At 46.3% G+C, this 16,720-nt stretch overlaps 1 protein-coding gene across 8 annotated transcripts in view; it reads left to right on the top strand.

The window, feature by feature from the left end:
- ANK1 (ankyrin 1) overlaps positions 1 to 16,720 on the top strand; it is a 49,784-nt gene that overhangs the window by 6,722 nt on the left and 26,342 nt on the right. For 5 of the 8 annotated variants that reach the window (XM_032448905.1, XM_015883105.2, XM_015883106.2 and 2 more), the window contains exon 2: positions 10,992 to 11,084. The exons of 2 other annotated variants lie outside the window; for them this stretch is intronic. In XM_032448905.1, the coding sequence (XP_032304796.1) occupies positions 10,992 to 11,084 (93 nt within the window). Of the gene's footprint in view, positions 1 to 10,991; positions 11,085 to 11,513; positions 11,702 to 16,720 lie in introns of those variants that run through there. One more of the 8 variants, XM_015883109.2, reaches the window with a different exon arrangement.

Genomic DNA, 16,720 nt, shown 5'->3' with positions numbered 1-16,720 from the left:
AGGTCACTGAGAAGCCTCTTATTTAAGCAAGAACATACTGCAGCAAAACACTGAATAGAAGGGATGGTTACAGTCCTTTACTGTAGTGTGGAAATGGGACTTTTCAGGTCCTGCTCATATGCATATGTTGGACCTCTGCTATGGGAAATGCAGAGAACAAAGTGCTTAAAGCCTTTGCAGAGTACAGACTATGTTTATACTTAAACACACTTTAAACTATGTTATATCTTCAGCTCATCTGGTGGTCACTGCAAAGGAATAATAAACATCTTTCTACTGTTTTTTTTTTTACAGCGATGTTTGTTCAGAAAACAAAAGATTCTAAATAATGTAAAGGAAAGACTGTGTGTGTTCAGAGTCCATTTAGTTTTGTCCTGTTGCCATGCCTGGAAGGGGAGTGCTGTGTCTTTCCCAGGACTTGCTGATTACAGCACAAAGCAAAGAATAAGATAAATGCTATGAGGTGCTGCTTGGTGGATGAGACAGACAGGTGTGGGGTGAGCTGAGGACAGTTTGAGCTTTGACAGTGCACTTCCTACTTGCACTGAGCATCTCTGAACAGAAACTGGATGGGAACGGTCCCTGTCTGTGGAAGGTCCTCACACAGGGTCTCTGAGTGGCTGAGTGTTGTGGGAAGTGTTGTACTGGGTTTCCCAAGCATTTGACCCTTTCATCTCCAAACATGTTGTGATTAAATTAAATGTCTTCTGTTCCCAGCTGCAGGCACTGCCCCTCATGCCAAGCACTGTGCCTTAGCATGCTCACATTGCTCTACTTGGAGAGGTCTGCTCTACTGAGCAGTAGATGCTATTTCACTGCCCAGCTCTGCTTTGTCAATGTGTAGTTGCTCTGAATGGTACCTGGAAACTTCAAAATCTCTTGTGCAAGAAGAGTAGGGCTGTTTTGGGCTGTACCTTTCTCTAACTGTCAGAGCTTTAGGCAGAGACCATGTGCCAACTAAACTTGCTCTTTCAGTCTTCTGAATGGGGAGGGGAGAGTGTGAAAGATGTCCTCCTTTGGGATGTCTGGGAATCAGCTCTACTTTGTTGACGACTGGTGTGAGCTTTTACTGGGTGTTGTAATTATTTGCATGGCTCTTCCATTTCTAGGTTCTTACTCCATTATTTGAATCAATAATGTTTTGCTGTAAGTTATTTCCATGGCTTTTGCTGTAGGAATAAATAGTGTATTCTTAAATAAGATGCTGAACTTCAATAATTCCATTCCCTGACCTTGCAAGTCTCTGCATGGATCTCCTTTTCAGCTGCTTCTCTAATTTGCCTTGTGGTGGATGAAAGAACTAAGGCTGGTGATGAGCTTGAGGAGTGGTGGTGTGGGGACAGGAAATGTGCTGGAGAGCTCTCAGTAAGGGAAAACTTATCTAAGTGGCTTGCAGTGCTGTACTTGCTTGCCTTTTAGTGGGGATGCTTACAGTTCTGCTTCTCATTTTAAATGCTAAAATAGAAAATATATCTGTGGGCCACTGTCTTTCGCATGACAATATTTCAGCTCTTGGGCAAGACATGCCTTCATAGGATCTGTATTTGTCCTGCAGGCTATGATTTTCTAATCTCTTCCTTTCTTCAGCTCTTTTCCTGGCAGGATTAGCTCAGCTCACTAGATTTGGTCCAAGCAAAAATTGCTCAGTGAAGCATGGCATGGCAGCTCTCTTCACACACAGGTTGGCCATGCACTGATTCACAGTAACGTATTCCTCTTAAAAAACACCATGATGGCCAGCAGGAAAAATGCTTCCTGTCAAGCCTGCTGCAGTGCCAAAATTGCAGTAAAAGGAGCTACAGTATCACAAGACAAAAGTATGAAATATCTGCTACCCATCCATACTGTATCAGCACAACTTCTCCACATTGTTGAACTCAATCCCATCAATAGGGTCAACAGGGTGAAATGCATCGCAGACCAGCCAGCAACCAGTCCACAACTGCTGGAGGGAAGCAGTTCCTTTGTAAAGCTACACTTGAATGGGGCATTGCATGTTGGGTGTTGTAGTCTGCAGGCTTCCTCCCTGAAGCAGTGGTGTGTTTTTAGCCATTGTGCTGCAAAGAAATGCAACGGTTGTACACAGTAGGCAAAGGAAGGTGCTCAGAAATATCACATGATGCTGTAGTTTGTTCTTGACAGAAAGAATCTATTGCGACCTATTGGGATAAAGAAAGGAGCTCAGCGTCTTCAGAATTGCCTTCATAGTTCTGATGAAATTTCAGGGAAACAAACAAACAAAAGAAGAAAAAGAAAAAGAAAAAGAAAAAGAAAAAGAAAAAGAAAAAGAAAAAGAAAAAGAGAAGGAGAAAGGGAAAGGGAAAGGAAAAGGAAAAGGAAAAAGAAAAAGAAAAAGAAAAAGAAAAAGAAAAAGAAAAAGAAAAAGAAAAAGAAAAAGAAAAGGAAAAAGAAAAAGAAAAAGAAAAAGAAAAAGAAAAAGAAAAAGAAAAAGAAAAAGAAAAAGAAAAAGAAAAAGAAAAAGAAAAAGAAAAANAAGAAAAAGAAAAAGAAAAAGAAAAAGAAAAAGAAAAAGAAAAAGAAAAAGAAAAAGAAAAAGAAAAAGAAAAAGAAAAAGAAAAAGAGAAAGAAAAAGAAAAAGAAAAAGAAAAAGAAAAAGAAAAAGAAAAACCCCGAGGCAAGTATTGTGGTCTTTGTACTCTCTCTGGAGCTGCAACCACTACAGTTAGCTCCCACTCCTCCAGCTGTCTGCTCTGTACTGCCAACTGCTGAGCTCTGCCAGCAGGTTATGGGGAGAACGTAAGGGTGTAAGGCAAAACGTATTCAAAAATGTGCATTACTCGTGTTTATGTTTACATTAAGAGAGATGCACGGCATGCCAATGATGTGACTGTGAGCTGCCGAGAAACAGTAGGGATTCAAGGAGCCTTTTTAGGTGCTGAACCATGAAAACAAGGACCTAATTTTGACTATGGTTCTGAAGATCAGCATGAGCAAACGTATACAAACGTTGTTTGGAAGATGCTTCTGAAGAGGTGCTATAGATTGCAAAAAGGTAAGAGACCACAGAGATGGGGGCTTTCAGCTGCAGTTGTGCAGTATGCTGTCATTAAAATGAATGTGCGGCAATGACAAAGTGCAGGACATAGGCATTTTTTTCTGTAGTAGACCACTTTGGGTATCTGCTTTTCATGATGCAAAGCATATTCTGTTAGAAGTCTGGCATAAAACCCCCTCAAATAAATGAAATTTTCCTCTGTGCCCTCACATTTCAGGGCTCCTTGGCTTGCACTGGACCACCACAATCTGGGAACCCAACAAGGGTAGATGGGACGCAGGGGGTGGTGTCTCACATTGTCTGTTACTGAGAGCAAAGCCTCAGGGATCCATAGTGCTAAATGCTACAAGAGTAGGCATCTTTGAAGGTACACAGTTGTGCAGTGTTTTTGAGCTTGGAGATGCCCTTTCAATGCAGGGGATCTCTGTGAGTTCCTGGAGAGGGGATCAAGCAGCCTGCTTGTCTTGTGCTTTCCTTGTTTGTCATTGGGAATTGCTTCCTACTTTCTCTGCCTATGATGTGACAGGAGATGGGTACAGTATTAAGCTGCATGTTGTTTGGCTCCACTGATGTTCTGACGCTGCAGCAGCCCTTTCCAGGCTCCCCATTAACTACTCAGTGGCCAGTGCTGTGGTGGTGCTCAGCTCCCAGCACTTGCTGCCAGTGCCGATAACCTGGAGTAACAGCATCTTATTTTTGAATTATTTAGAGCAGATTTTTTATTAATAACTCAAATTACCCTGTGAAACAGCAGCTTGTCTGATGTTAAATATTAAACTCTGCTAAGTGTGTGAGCTGGGGCAGAGAGCAGCATGCTGTGACAGTGCTTGGGCAGTGGATGGCTGCGATGCCCTCCATCATGCATCAATCCCTGCTCCTCAGAGAGCCTCCATCTTTAGGGCAGCCAGGTGCCCCCACACGGCTCCCCAGCTTCTGAACTGCATTTTGCATGCTTTAAACAGATCAGCACATCAAAGGCTGGCGGAGCCTCTCTCTGGCGTTTCCATGGCAGCAGCAGCTGAGAGGATTTGGATGTTTCTGGGGTGGGATGGTGCTGCTGGGTGCACTGGGGCAGAGGGGTCTGCTGACCACTGCTGGCATCCTCATAGATCTGCGCAGTCCAAGGTGCTGCTTCCCCATCTTGGGGTGCTGTGATGCAGACAGCTGCCTCTGGACCTCAGCTTCCTCTGGTCTGGGAGAAAAGGATGCTGTGCTGCACAGCAAGTAGGTCAGCTGAGTTATAGCCTCAGAAGTGCTTGCTGGTTGGTGCGATGAAGGAAAACAGGTCATTTCAGTTGCCATTCCTGCTCCTTGTGCTGCTGCATCCTTTGGGAGATGATGAGGTGGTAGAGATAACACTGTCACATGGTTTGTGGTGGGTATGGCATCATTGCAAGTTTCTCTGCAATCAGCTGAATTAATTCCAAGCATCAAAAGATGTGTTCTGTTTTCATTGCCTCCAGGGGCACAGCATTCTCTGCTTCTCCTAGGCTAGGCTAGACTCCCTAATGTAGCTGAGAGCAGTGTGTTCCTACATGGACGTTCCAACGAATGCTATGTATTTTGTCCGTATCTCCAAAATGATGCTCTTTGAGTGCAAAAGCACTTTGCATTCAGAGGGAAAGTTAAAACTCCTCACAAGTCACAAGATTTTTCCTTTTCTTGCTGTTCATATCGGCTACGTGTGCTCAGACTGTCTTGCCTTCATCTCTAGAGTAAGGCATTCGGTTTTGGACACACTCTCTCTCATTTTCTTTATTAACCTTAATCACAATTATATTATACTATATAGTGTTATCTTGTATTCCGATATCATATTCTGTAAATTAACTTTCCTCCTCAGATCATTGCTGCTGCTGTTTTTAGCCAATCTCCCATCTCCCTATCCTTACCCCTTGTCCCATTTCCCCTTTCCAGGACTGTGAGTCTGTGGATCCCTTACCCCATTAGTCACAGTTGGACCAAACCAGCCTGTAAACTGTTGTCACCCCCCCAGTTCTTCTGGGTTGTTGGGCCTGTGGGCCTGCTGTCCCCTGTCGTGGGCACAGAGGGATCCAAGGATAACCCCGTGACACTTTCCAACAGTGAATGCCACCACATCTCCCATGTGGTAGCTGACAGGAGCAAAGTTCCACTGCTGAGGCCAGGGAAAAGTGCTGATAGTGCAGGTGTTCAGTGAAAGATGTCCACTGGGAGAAATAAAATAGTCGATCTCCTTCAAGCTTAGAACAATGGTGAGACTCTCATAAGCTCTGCTAGGTTGCTAGAGCTATACCTTCACTCTTGTTCTACAGAATTGCTCCCTTTCCAAAGTCATGTACAAATGACTACTTCTGGGACTCTTCTTCTGTCATCCTGAAGCATCTTATGTAATTGAATTAGACTGTAGGAAAAGATACTGTGAGATGAAATTATTTTAAATGCTGATCAGTGAGAACATGGCTGTGGGCATACAACAGAGGTGTGCGTGTCTCTTCTGAATCATTCATTAATTATCCTTAAATGGAACCCGTGAGGTTCAAGATTTCAAGGGGATTTTTTGCAGGTCTGCCAAACCATTCTTCAGAGCATTGCAGTAACTGGAGAACAACTGGCACATTGGTGTGAGCCGTTGTTCTTGCTGTAATGTTCATATCATGTTGTCCAGGCATGCTAAGGACGCTCAGGAAATAGATGAATCAATGGTATCTGGAATAGCTAGTCATGCCCACAAGATGCACAGTCAGTCATCAGAACATGGGTGGATAATGGGAGGCATTTGGCCTCTTTGCTTGCTCAGCAAAGGCGCGCGTTTCTAAGTTCTGTGATTCTGATAAGGAGTAGGAAGCCACTTCTCTAGAGGGTTTTCTTCTGGGGTCTCCTCTGCACTGGAGTGGCTCTGCAGGGATTGCAAGCTGGTGGGGACAACCCGTACAGGGAAGCTCAGTGCCAGGATGAGCATGCTGATGTTGTCACAGTCCCTCTGGACAGCATCTGTATTAAAAATAGGAGTGACCTTGTGAGTGCGGAGCTTGCTTTTGATGGTACATGAAGCTCCAAGGAGAAGAGTTTGCATTGTTTTTATTCTTTCTGAATGGGAACCATGAAAGCAGGGACAAATCCAGCTCTGTGAGATGCTGCAGTATGAATATTCACCATCATCTCAATGGCTTTCCACTGAACAATCCCAGGACTGAATATTAGTGACAAATTTTGATAGTACCATAGAGTTTTCTTGGCAATGCCTTTCATGGATTTTGTTGATGATGACATAACCCAGTCAAGGTTTTGACTCCCAGGAGGAGTGTCTAACAGCCTCAGTCAGTTAGAGGTATGAAGAGAATGGAGGTTTCCCATGACTTATTTTTCTATGATTGTGCCTTGATTCTGTAACCACCACTTATGGTAACCTGCAGCACAGCATTGTCATTGCCAGAGATGTTCCTGTAAATGGCTGTGCTGCACTTGCAGTGCCACCAAGTCTCTTGCCAATCCTCATTTTGTTATTTGTGTCCAGCTGCAATCCATGACTATTCAGAGGAAAAAGCCGTACAAGTTGCAGCTGACTGTGGCATGAATATTGATTGGAATTATTTTAATTTTTGGTGCAAACCTTCCTGCCTTGCTACTGATATTTGAGCCTTTCATCAAACTCTGGAGAATTTCTGTGCCAAATCACAGGTGTACAGCTTGTTTTGTTTATTGCTCTGAATATCAAAATAACTCCCTGACACCTGTCGGACCACTGCAGAGCTGGTGACAGCATTGCATACAGCACAAAGCAGTGATTGAAGGCTTTTCTTGCTGCTACAAACTCAGAAGAAAATAATTTGAGAAATAAAGATAGAAAAGGTTTACAGAAATGGTTTCTAAGTTCTGTTCAATTGCTTGAACTGACCTGACTGAAGAGGAGGATCTTGGTGGGACCATGGTATTTAGGTACACTGTAGACCTCAAAGGCTGCTGAGAGTAAAGGTACACCAAAAGGTTCCTCCTTCCTCTTTTTGCTTAGCAGCAGAGTCAGAAATTCCTTGCCAAAAGGAGCATAGTGCATCTTGCCAGGTGGGGACTGTGCATTCATCTGCTCTTGCAGGATGTCAGTCTGCTCTGCCTCCAGGCATGCATTACAGCTCAATGCTGGATGTTTCTCCATCTTGAGATCCCCAAATAGGCATAATAACACTCGGGAATCTCAGTGGATCTGTAATCTTGCAGTTACAACAGAATCATTGGACTCAATAGGATCAATAGCTGGGTTTAATTAGCAGCAGCTTGATAAAGGTCTCCTTATGTCTTTCAGATTGGTACCCGCCTGAGTGAAAGCAGAAACTTGTACCAAAAGCAGTAATTAAGAAGTGATTTGCCCTTGGCCCACATTATGGGCATAATGCCAGGGTGATTTCCCAGAGCTGTTTTCTTCCGATGAAGGCTGAGTTAGGTGCTTTGCCTCTAGCAGAGGGGAAAAAACAAATAAAACCCCCCAAAAAACCCAAAAGTTGTTGTTAATATTGTGGGCAAGGTGTCTTCTGGTCCACTGGATGAGAAGCTAACGCAGAGGCTGCTGAACATTTTCTATCTGTGCAGCCAGGACAGCGTGGAGCTAAGCCATAGCATAGAGTCCATGGATATTGCTTTTATGTGAGAACTCTGCACTTCTTTCACATCTGCACCCTGTGAATGTGAGTCTCTGAGATTTCTGTGCATGAATGAGTGTAAGATGAATTGGCAGTGATAGCATTTTCAGCTGCATTGCCCGGCTCATCCAAATGAGGAGCAAAAAGAACATCTTCTGGCTCATATCATAAAATGTCAAAGGGGCACACACAGTGAAGCCTTCTGTTTGATCATTGTCAGTGTAGTGAGGGGCAAAGGCTGCCCAAACCTCTTGATTTCATGCTCAGACTGTTTTCTCTAAGAACTAAGCAGTGGTGATGCTGGTAGTAGGCAGTTGTCTCTTGAAGTAAAAGAGCAGGCTGCTCTTTTCAATTTGCATTTCTGGATTTCCTTTGTGAATTCCACAGCTCAAACAGTTCTGAACTTATGGAAAGCCATGAAAGATTTATTTGATCCAGGGGTACAATGGGAAGAGATTACCCACACTTATATGCTGCTGAGCTTTGCAAATGCAGTCCATTTTCTTATAAGTTTTAATCCATCTCGTGCTTCTGGGTGCAGGTTTTTAGACTGATTTCAGGGCAAGTATCTTCCCCTTTTCTCTCTGTCTCACACACACAAGACCATGGGGAGACAACCAGCATGACAGCATGGCCTGGAAGATGTGCACAAAGTGAATCTTTGTTCCCCTTCCACCACATAGCACTGCACAGTTCCTGCTCTGACAGAAAGCTGAAGAGCAAGTGTCAGTGTGGCCCCTTCCATGCCCTTCCTCTGGCCCACGGCTGATGATTCCAGCACTTTGTAAGCTGAGGAATTGACATCAGAGAGGTGAGGGACCAGCAGCTCCCACTGACTTTCTGTGAAATGATGGATGCCAGAAACAACAAATACCACAAGAGAGCCAGCTCACGATGCTCAGAGAACTGCCTGCTTCTAGCATCAGAGTCCCTGGCTCAGCACTGCAGAGTGCTGTTATCTGCTTATTTATGCCTGCATCATGGCTATTCTCTCTTAGCAGGAGGAAGCAGCCTGACAGCAGCACTGGTTTACTTTGCAACTCTCTCCTTGCATGAAGCTCAGTACCTTCCATTACCCACAGCTGGGCAGCAGCGACAGAATTGCTAAGGATTTAAATTATTCATCGTTTGTGCCTGACTCAGCCTTAAAATTGCATTCATGTTTCCTAAGATAACAGCTTGTTGACCAGAGGAGCCAGGGAGCTGGCTGCTCTTCGGAGCCTCAGCAGGCGACTGGAGCACAGGGACTGTTGTCCTCAGTAAGCAGAAAGGGGAAGTGCTGGATAAAAGAAAGCCTCCCTTGCTCCAGGAGGCTGCAGTGAGGGCTTGGAAGACCAGCTTCCCTTCAGTGACTTCAGCCCTGGACCTGTCCTAGCACTGTTTCTCAAGCTGCTGAATGCAGGAAAGGCTGTACCTCATTTCTGAGCAAAAGCACCACGCAGTTTCCTCAAAGAACTGAAGCCCACTGTTAAAGAGAGGTATTTACTCTTCCCCAAGGCCACGTGTTTGAGGCACTCTGCTTCACGCACTCTCCATTCCCGTAAATGAAAGGAAAATAACAGCTGAGAAGAGACTGGCAGCAGCCAGTGGTGCCCGGAGATCCCTTCTCTTATTACATGGAAGATAACAAGGCAGAGAAAGGAGCCTTGCATTCCTTCACAACTACATCATAGTGCAGCTGAAGATCTTCTCCAAAGGCTCTCAGGAAAGGTCAGAGGCAGGACTTCGTATCTCAAAAATCAAAAAGAAAAACAACAACAAAAACAACCACCCAAACTCTTAGTAGCCATAGGAGTGCTCTCCTTTAGAGATCTCCTCTTCCTCCTAATTGCTCACAGATCACTTCCCTCTGTCCCACCTCTGTCTGCAGTTGGTGCTGGAATTCGGTCTCAGGTATAACCCTGTAATACTGTGGCAGTGAGGCACTAGGGCTGCTGTGTGCTGGCACAGGACAGTAGGAGAAATTGTTTTTCCTGTGTATGATAGATATTTCAGCATCTGGGGAACAGCACCATGACCATACTGGAGCCCTGGCTGGCAAAATTCTCCTTGAAGTCCATAGGGGTGCACACAGGAGCACAAGAGAGCTGACAGCAATAATTCCTTGTTGCTCCTGGATGCTTTTTCTTGACATTGGTTTGCATTTGCTTACAGACTGTTTCTATTGCATCCACTGAAATCTCTTCCCTTTTCAGAGCTCTGATTTAGCTCTGTTAGCGACTGTGCATGCAACGCGATGCTGACTTGTACAGTCACAGAGACCTTAAAGGAGATGTTCACATAGGTAAACTGCGTGGTACTGTGTAAAATCCCAGGGAGTGAGCAATCCAGCCAACCTCAGTTCATGGTCTGGAAACAGGTAGGTGTTAAGGTATCGCCTGAGACTTCTTAAGTATTTTCATGGAAATGAAAGGAGCTCTTGGCAGCAGAACCTGCAGAAAGTTTGCATTATGCTGAGCCAGTAGCTCTGGACAGACTCATAGCCCTGGCTGGTAGGGTTCTGTCTTCAGAGGACTCATATTTGCATTCATGGCGTGCAGTTACGCAGGGAAAAAAACAGCAGGATCTGAGACGTGGCTGATGTTGCCTGGAGGTTCAGAGCAGCAGTACATTTGAGAGCAAATGCAGTGTGCCAAGCAGCAGTTACATTGCTCATCCTTCTGATAATTAACATCTGAGCTCTGCCTGAATGGGAGGAGTTTATTATAGGTCAAACACTTGAGGGATCCTACACTTCCTGGGAATTACACTGGACAAGGGGAATATATTTCCTAGGACTAAGATATGGACTATTCCTGCTCTACTGTTTCAACCTGGCACAGTAAAACAATCTCAGTTTCTACCTAATGCAAAGCATTTTTTCTGTCCTAACAGATTCTTGCAATTTCCTTTTTCTGCCTTTGCCAGTGGTGGGCTGGTCTGTTTTATAGGAATTCCCTAGGGGGATGTAGCTGACAGAGCTGATTTTGTTCCCCCTGCAGCTAAAAGTATCACATGCTGTGTTTATCAGTGTGATGCTCAGGCCCTTCCAGGTGTGATCAGCTCATAGCCATGCTAGTTTGCCCCAGTGGAGAACATTCTTGAAGCTGTAATTGGCATTGAGGATCAGCTGATGGGTAGCTAGAAACAGGAACCAAGCTGTGTGGCTTCCCTGCACTGCCCCAGGGCTTTGTCAGGGCTGCCCTGTTGGCATCTGGACCCCAAATAGGGTAGCAAAACACTAGCAGAAGAATGCACCCTGCCAGCCCAGAGTGCCAGGTGAGCATGGCTCTGTGTGAGCACGAGGAGAGGGTGGGATGGGAGTGGTCTCCAAGAGGGCTGTTCCTTGGACAATTGGTGTGACTCCCTTGCGTGTCTTTCAGAGAGGGCATGCACCAACCACTGTGGACCCCTTGCCTTCTTGTTGCAAGCAAGGATCTCCTGAAGGGATGCTGGAGCAGGAGTCTGCTGTGCAGGTAGAAGGGGGGAAGGGGCGCGTTCATTGTGTTGCAGTGAGCCTCAGGCCCTACAGAGGACCTGGAGCTGCTGTCACCAGATTCATCTGTCACTTCAGTTCCATCTCGGTGCCCCCCATTCTGGGACCGTGCCCTAGCCAAGGTCTGCAGCAACCAGTGAGTTGTATGGGCTCTGCGCAGCACAAACCAAGAGAACAGCGTGGTTCAGGCCACGGGATTATTTCATTTTGCCTTGTATTTCTGAAGTTCCATCCTCCCTTCTTCTGTTTGATGAACAGGGTACACATAAGTGGGCTCCTCCCTGTTTACAGGTCAGAGGCATGTTTATGAAGCATGCCTCAGGTGCAGCATAGGCCGAGTGCTTGCGTACAGGGCAGCTGTAATCTCCCAGCTGCAGGCAGGGAGGTTACCCTCCCTTGGGGGGAGAGTGCCCTTCAGTAGACACATGTGAGTGGAGATGATAGGGTTCAGTCCTGCTGATAACTCTTCTAGTCTGGCTGCTCACACTTTGTTTGGCTGCAGCATTCAGCATCGTTGAGCTGATCAGACCTGCGGACCCTGGCTGCCCAGGGTGAGCTGACTTTCCTGCAGCAATGCCATGCTTGCATTACTTGAGGGTGAGTACCTGGGCAGTCCCTGCCATGGTCAGGGTCTTGCTGGACTGAACTAGGGGGAGATGAACCAGGTCAGCTCAAAGAGTGGTGTTTTTATTTGTGGGGTTGTTTGTTTGTTTGTTTTTCTTGTTTGTTTTTTGTTTGATTGGTTTTTTTGTTTTTTGGTTGTTGGTTTTTTTGTTGTTTTTTTTTTTTTGCATTCAGGAGTTTAGGTGCATCCAGGCCAGTTAAATAGTTTTTATGCCTGTCCCAGAGAAAATGGGCTTTGTCCCCAAAGTATGGCAGCCTAAACAGGCCCTGGAATGGTAGAAGGGGTTTGCTTGCCCTTCTTAGGTTGCTGGAAGCTTGCCTAAGGTCATGCTGAAATTCCACAGCAGAGTCTGGCATTAAATCCAGAAGTCCTGGGTCCCCCTGGTGCCGTGCTCACCTTGTCCTTCTTGGTGCTGCTTTGCTGGAAGATGGGGGTGCCCTCAAGTGTTGTGGTTGTTAGGGTTTGTTGTTTTTTTTTTGTTTGCTTGTTTTCCTCTCCATTTTAATGGCACACGTTGATTTCTGTGCTATCATCTTCCTTATTTCATCCACACGAAACTCTGGGACAGGTGCACAGGATGCCATTTCTCTCTAGGCATAGAGCTGTTTTAGCTGTGCTGAGGAGCAGGTGGCTGTGCTGCCACAGCTTTTGCTTGCATGTCCTCACCGGGGATAAGTTGGCAGCAATCTATTTCCAGGCTGTGCTTCAGGTACTTTCCTGTTAATGCTTTCTTCCCTGCATGGCTTCCGGAGGTTACACTGAGCCTGGCCAGCCTGGCTGCACACTGCCAGCAGTGAATCTGCAACCATGTGCTGAGTCCGTGCTGCCATCCTTCACAGTCTGTCCATCCTAGCAAGAAAGCCTCATCCTCAGCGCTTTTGCTCATGGAAGCAGGTGTGGACTGGCCCTGCTGAAGCAGAGGTAGAGAATGAGCCAGGGGAGAGATCGCAGACATTAGGAACAGTGCATACAAAACACCAGCAAGGGGAGATAATTATTTCCACAAGGCACTGAGTCAGACCTTGGTGGTACATTCTGGCTTCTGCCGAGTGCAAGGGCACTGCACAGAGCCTGGGGCAGGCTGGAAGCTGGTTTGCAGGATGTGCCTCAGTCCCTCAAAGCGCGTCCCTGCCTTCCTCCTTGTCCTGACATTGTCCATTGCTCATATTGCCTGAGCCATGGCATGGCTGGGAAGGCAGTGCATTAGGAAAGGAGATAAAAAGCAGTCACAGCGCTGCTGCATCTCCCTCACAGCTGTAAATCCTATTATGTTGTAAGAAGAGGTGTAGCTCCTGAGTGACAAGCACTGGTGTATTGTCTTCAGTCACAGTCTATGTATTTTCTGATGAGGTAAAAATAGCTTTTCTTTTTCAGGATGTGCAGAGAGCAGAGGCTCCTGCTAACATCAAAGGAGTGTGACAGCTTTCCCCTGGATGTGCCTTGCCCCAGCTGGCAGGAGCAGTCGCTGTGCTAATTCTTGCTTTGCTTTGGAGCTGTGCAAGAGGAACAATGTTCTGGTCTTCAGCTCCTTATTCCTCTGTCCAGTCCCTGCTGCTGGACTCTCAACACTGTGCTTCATTGACAAGAGGTGGTTTGCAAATGTCAGAAAAAGATCTTGATGGTACTGCTTAGAAACACCATTAATGCTATCTGAGAAATGACAGGCAGACATTCATAGAATTAGGGGATCCTTATCAGGAAGGATCCGTTTGCTACATAGGGGCAGCTCCCTAGTACTTGCTCACTGCAGATTAAGGAGATGTCCATCTCCTCACAGTCCTGAACCCCCTTCAGCTTCAGCATCTAGCAAAGGGGAGCTGTGAGGAGGGAGGGAAGGGCTGTCTACATCTGAACGTGCTCAGCAGGGATGGAGATCATTTGGCCCTGAGCTGCACCACCGGTGACAGTCCAGAACAATCTGTCCCATTCAGAGCGCATAAAAACAGGCTTCCCAAATGCTGGTTAGTCCAACTCTCTTCCTGCCAGATCATAGTGCTATGGTCCACCCCTGCATTCTCATAACTGGGGATCACTGCTGCACCTATCAGCCATGGCCTCTGGTGGTCTGTGCCTTAGGGAAGCCTGGGGTATATTGTGAAATCTCCACTCAGTAACAAGGAGCATGGGAAAAGGTTTTGCTTAGGGTGGTGCATGAAATGAGAGCAAAATCACTTGGCAAAAGCTTTCCAGAGATGACCTTGATGCCTTCATTCTCGTAAATTCTGTTAAGATCTGCAGACCTGTCCTAAATCATGGGGGTGGGGGCGTAGGTGGTGAAAGGGTAGAATTTGGGTGGATGGAGTTATCCTTTCATCTGATGAGCTTTTCCCAGTGTTCCTGCTTTTCTCTTTCATCTGAGTTTGCAGTCTGTGCCTGGCAGCCTCTTCTCTGTGCTGCTCTGGCTGCCTGCCTGAGGCTTCGTTCCTGTGGCCTCTCTAGAGATGCTGTGCACTACTAAATGCTTTCTTCCACCAAAAAGGCTGAAACTTGCTGGTAGGTTTTTTTTCCACTGCAGGGACCACCCGTGTCAAGCTTCTGTGAACGCGGATAGAGGAGAAAGTTCCTGCTGATTAGACAGTATGGTTTTTGTTTCTGGGCATTCCAAGTTGAATCCAATTCAATTTTCCTTATCTTTTTAGAGAGACCCCAGGAGCCATCTCTAACTGCACTTAATCTTAGCAGCTGCCTTATTTTATTTCCAGAACTGACATATTCTTCTCAACTGAGGATAAAGGATCACTGTTAGCACCTGCTGACCTGGGCATTTGATATCTGCAGGGTAGGGAGAACATGGGGAACTCTGGCCTGAAAGAAGTCCCTGGGCTGAGAACTGCTTAAAGTAAGGCAGTACATTGTTTTCTCTGCTGGAAACAATACCTCAAGGTTGAAGACCATGCCTGCTGCTGGACATATGCCCACAAGAGCAAAAAATGTCAAAGCAAACTAAAGGCTATTGCAGGGGGTGTTGTACTTCCTTCCCCTACTGGCAGTGCTGACAGCAACTGGGTGATCTCCTGGGAGGTGGTCTAGACCTTTTATATACCGTCTAGATAGGATGCCCTTTGCAACACGTAGCCTCAGTGCAGGAGTCAGACTTGCATCTCTCCATTGGTCTTGGGGCTCTGTGCATTGCTGGAGCATTGTGTGCTGCCCCACCTGCTTCCCTTGCTGGACCTCCATAAGCATATAGCAGCCTGAACAGGCAGGGGGGTCATGCCTGCTTGGCAGGGTCAGAAGCCCCTGTGGGAGATCCCCAGGTAGGGCCTTTCCCTTACCAGCAGCATCCGGCTCTTCTGTTACTGTTTCTGTGCTGTTCACAAACTGCTTGCACATCCCAGTTTTCAAGATGCCTCCACTGGCTTCACTCCTAATGCATGCCAGGGAAAGAGTGGCACATTTTGCTCCAGATGCTGAATTTCAGTAGCATTAGAGCAGTGAAGCTGCAAATGCCACTGAGTGTGCAGAGCAGGAGTTGCTCGCAGGAGAACATGGCTTACAAAGAATACAGCAGTGGCAAAATTGTGAAGATGCAGAGTTATCTTTAGTGATAAACTCATGAGATAGAAACGTGATACAGTGGTGTAGTTGCTTTGAAGATCTCTGCTACGGAGCACACACAGGAAGCTTTCCTTGCAGCAAAGCCTATTGTCTGAGCCTCCTCAATAGCAATGATTTTTCAGTAGCTTGGCCTGGAAAAAAGCAAACTGACCAAGTGTCAGGTCTGGCAGGCCCCAGGCATGGAGCACATGAGCAGTGTAGTAGCATGTACATGTGCCTTTTGCCAGTGGGAAACAACAGGGCAATTTGCTTCCTTCCTCACAGCACAGAAACCACCATGAAAGCAGCATGAGCCTATGAACTCATTTGCACTTGGGAATCATCAGCATGCAACGTTTAACAGCCTCTACAGAGCGTGTTCCTGACAAACATGGCCCCCTTCCATAGAAAGAGGCAATGTTGAGACCCTTCCTTCCTTTATCGATAACATGCAGAAGGAGCTCCTCCCTTTATCAATAACGTGCAGAAGGAGAGTGAGGGTGATGGCACTGCCAGAAGAGATTAGGGAAGACTCTGACTGTGTCCAGGAGACAAATAGAGCAAGATTACCAAAATCCAGCCTGAACCTCTGGCTTGGCAAAACATCCCCTGTGCATTCTGCCTCAGCCATAGCTACAGCGTAAGGAGCTTGGTCAGACCCAGGCTTCTGCTGAGGTGAAGGAGCAGCCATCAGGCAGTGGTGATACCCTGTATGGGCAGGGAGGGCACCTGTGAATAAGGACTGAGAGAGTTTCCCCTCAGGGCTGGGAAAGAGAAATAATTTGATTATCAGAAGATAAGATGAGCTGTTTTCTGAAAGAAGAGAAGGTGAAGGAGGAGCACAGCTGCACTCAGCTGTGTTTTCCACTTTAGAAGGTCTTGGAGCATGTTGCAAAGTCCAGATCTGGGAAGTGCTGGAAGCTGCATCCTGCTGCTTCACAGCTTGAAGATCTGCAAGTCTATGAAGCACCTGCATGTGCAACTTAGCAGTTGTGTGACAAATAAGCATTAACTCCTTCCTGAAAAAATTGCTGGGAAAGTGAAGGAGAATGGAAAGAAACCATTGCAAACTGCAAATAAACCATTGGGGGCATTCTTTTCATCTGGAAGCAATTGCTGTGTATCCTGGGGTACATGGATAGCAAGCAACTGTGGGTGCAGGCAACAGTATGTGCACAAATGCAAAGCAAGTGCATACAGTGAGCCTGTGCTGCACTTTGTGCTTAGCCGTGGATGGCGAGTGTGCAATGCGAGTGTGTCTGTATTTAGGAGCATTTGTGTTGCTCCCTGGGGTGTGCATGCATCTTTTTGATATGCATACATACTTGTGTCCACAGAGTCTCTGCATTTCTTGCTGTCACTGTTCCCTTTTGTTGAAAAAGGAGATGGCATTGACCCAATGTATGCTTTAGCTCCTTGGCTAATCTCATGCTGTCAGGCTGCCTGTGACACCC

This window comes from Coturnix japonica, chromosome 22 (genome assembly GCF_001577835.2).
Source record: "Coturnix japonica isolate 7356 chromosome 22, Coturnix japonica 2.1, whole genome shotgun sequence".
Lineage (NCBI taxonomy): Eukaryota > Metazoa > Chordata > Aves > Galliformes > Phasianidae > Coturnix > Coturnix japonica.
Note: the sequence above shows the minus strand (reverse complement) of the source record. Positions and strands in the feature narration are given on the sequence as shown.